The sequence below is a fragment of the Calidris pugnax genome, unplaced genomic scaffold (genome assembly GCF_001431845.1).
Source record: "Calidris pugnax isolate Ruff unplaced genomic scaffold, ASM143184v1 scaffold533, whole genome shotgun sequence".
NCBI classification, from domain to species: Eukaryota; Metazoa; Chordata; class Aves; order Charadriiformes; family Scolopacidae; genus Calidris; species Calidris pugnax.
The window spans coordinates 142807-145648 of record NW_015091238.1 but is presented as its reverse complement, the minus strand read 5'-3'; the positions used below and the strand labels follow the sequence as shown (position 1 = coordinate 145648).

The window sequence follows — 2842 nt, the reverse complement described above, 5'->3', positions numbered from 1 at the left end:
TTCCCCATAGATCCCCCTCGCCCCATAGAGACCCACAGCACCCCTGTGGGCCCCATAGGGACCTCCTCTGCACCACAGAGACCCTCTCTACCCCATAGGGATCCCATAGCATCCTCCTGTCCCATAGATCCCCTGTGAGCCCCATAGAGAGTTTTTCTGTCCCATGGAGACCACATGGACCCCATAGGGACCCCATAGCACCCTCACCCCTTGCCCCACACATCCCCTTTAAAGACCAGTGGGGTCCATAGGGACCCCCCCCTCTGCCCCATAGATCCCCCATAGAGACCCAAAGTGATTGTCACTGCCCCATAGAACACCCCCCCTGCCCTACAGATCCCTTCTCTGACCCATAGGAATCCCATAGCATTCTCCTGCCCTATAGATTCCCCCCTAGAGTGTCATGTGGAGCCCTGTGGGCCCCACAGAGACCCTCTCTGCCCCATACGTCCCCTCTCTGCCCCATAGGGACCCCATAGTCCTTCCCAACCCAAGTGCTGTGGGGGAGGGCCCCCCCCTCCCCCCGGCATGGGGCAGGAGGAAGCCGGGAGGGAGGGGCGAGGGAGGGATGTGGGGCAGAAGGTGAAGGGTGGGATGTGGCTGAGACACGCCGTGGGGCAGGCTGAGGCTGTGTGGTGCTATGGGGCAGGCTGTGTGGTGCTATGGGGCAGCCTGTGGGGACCTGTGGGGTAGGCTGGGATGTGCTATGGTGCAGGCTGTGGGGCGCTATGGGGCAGAGTGGGATGTGCCAACGGGGAGGCTATGGGCCAAGCTGTGGAGCGCTATGGGGCAGGCTGTGGGGCGCTGCTTAGCGCTGTGGAGCTCTGTGCTGCTGGGTGGGATGCGCTGTGGGGCAGGCTGTGGGCTGCTATGGGGGAGGGGTTGAGGTGACAATTGTCCCCACGAGGTGACACATTCCCGGGGGGGGGAGAGAGGGCACACGAGAGTGACAGCTGCGTCCCCCCTCCCCCCTGAGCCCCATGGATCCCTTCCACACCATAGAGACCCTGTAGAGCCCCACAGATACCTCCTCTGCCACATAGGGACCCCATAGCGTCCTCCTGCCCCGTAGAACCCCCATAGATCTCGTATAGAGAACCATAGAGCTCCTGTGGGTCCCACAGAGACCCTTCCTGCCCCATAGAGACCCCATAGCACCTTCCCCCCCGCCCCATAGATACTGTACAGAGCCCCACAGAGGCCCTATAGAGCCCCATAGATCCCTCTTCTGCCCCATAGATCCCTTCTCTGCCCCATAGGTACCCCATAGCCCCCCAACGCAAGTGCTGTGCCACACAGGGACCCCCCTGCCCCATAGGGCCCCATAGAGACCCCATGGGACCCATAGAGACCCCCTCCATCCTATAGAACGTTGTTGGCACAGAGTCTCTATGGGGCGGGGGGGATCTATGGGGAACAGTGGGGGGAGGGGATGCAGCTGTCACTCTCATGTCCCTTCCCCCCCCCGTGGGAATGTGTCACCTCGTGGGGACAATTGTGAACTCAATCCCCCCCCTCCCCGGCCCCGCTGTCACTCTCACCTGGTGGGACGGGTCCAGCGGAGGCCACGGAGATGATCAGAGGGATGGAGCCCTCTCCTGTGAAGACAGGCTGAGGGAGATGGGGTTGTTCAGCCTGGAGAAGAGAAGGCTCCGGGGAGACCTTAGAGCCCCTTCCAATATCTGAAGGGGCTACAGGAGGGACTCTTGGTCAGGGAGTGCAGTGACAGGACAAGGGGGAACAGTTTTAAAGTGGAAGAGGGGAGATTTAGATGAGATACCAGAAAGAAATTTTTTGGTGTGAGGGTGGTGGGAGCCTGGCCCAGGTTGCCCAGAGAAGCTGTGGCTGCCCCATCCCTGGAGGGGATCAGCTCTTGATCATCTGCATAATCTCCACTGGACTCTCTCTAATAGTTCCCTGTCCTTCTTGAACTGGGGAGCCCAGAACTGGACCCAGGACTCCAGATACAGCCTCACCAGGGCAGAGCTGAGGGGGGGATGACCTCTCTCCACCTGCTGCTCACACTCTTCTTAAATTGCCACCGAAGACCATTGGCCTTCGTGGCCACAAGGGCACATTGCTGGCCCATGGGCAACTTGTTGTCCACCAGGACTCCCAGGCCTGTTTCTGCAGAACTGCTTTCCAGCAGGTCAGCCCCTAACCCGTACTGGAGCATGGGGTTACTCCCCACAACGTGTAGGACCCTATGCTTGCCCTTGTTGAATTTCATCAGGTTCCTCTCTGCCCAAGTCTTCAGCCTGTCCAGGTCTCATTGAACGGCAGCACAGACTTCTGGTGTGTCAGACACTTCTCCCAGCTTTGTATCATCAGTAAACTTGCTGAGGGACCACTCCGTCCCCTCATCCAGGTCATTGATGAGGACACTAAACAAGACGGCTGTATTCGGCATTGCTGTGGCCTCAACTGGAGCAGTGTGTGCAGTTCTGGGCCCCACCATTTAAGAAGGATGTGAAGGTCCTTGAACACATCCAGAGGAGGGCAACCAAGCTGGTGACAGGACTGTAAGGCATGTCCTCTGAGGAGCAGTAGAGCTGCCCCGTCCCTGGAGGGACTCAAGGCCAGGTCAGATGGGGTTTGGAGCAACCTGCTCTAGTGGGAAGTGTCCCTGCCCAGGGCAGGGCGTTGGAACTAGATGATCTTTAAGGTCCCTTCCAACCTAAACCATTCTTATGATTCTATGATCCTGGGTCACTGAGCCAACTCCATGGAGAGCACAGACACACTCAGCATTTTGGAGCAGCCCCCCAGCTCTTCTTCTTCCAGATTTCTCCAGTAGCATCAGCAAGCCCAGGGTAACAGGCTACAAGTCTGGGGAGTATAA

At 58.7% G+C, this 2842-nt stretch overlaps 1 protein-coding gene across 1 annotated transcript in view; it reads right to left on the bottom strand.

Annotated features, from left to right (window-relative positions):
- LOC106898595 (myosin-6) overlaps positions 1-2410 on the bottom strand; it is a 21487-nt gene extending 19077 nt beyond the window's left edge. Inside the window, exon 1 of the mRNA XM_014959903.1 lies at positions 2291-2410. Coding sequence (XP_014815389.1) covers positions 2291-2410 — 120 coding nt within the window. The remainder of the gene's footprint in view (positions 1-2290) is intronic.
- Between the last annotated feature and the right edge of the window lie 432 nt (positions 2411-2842).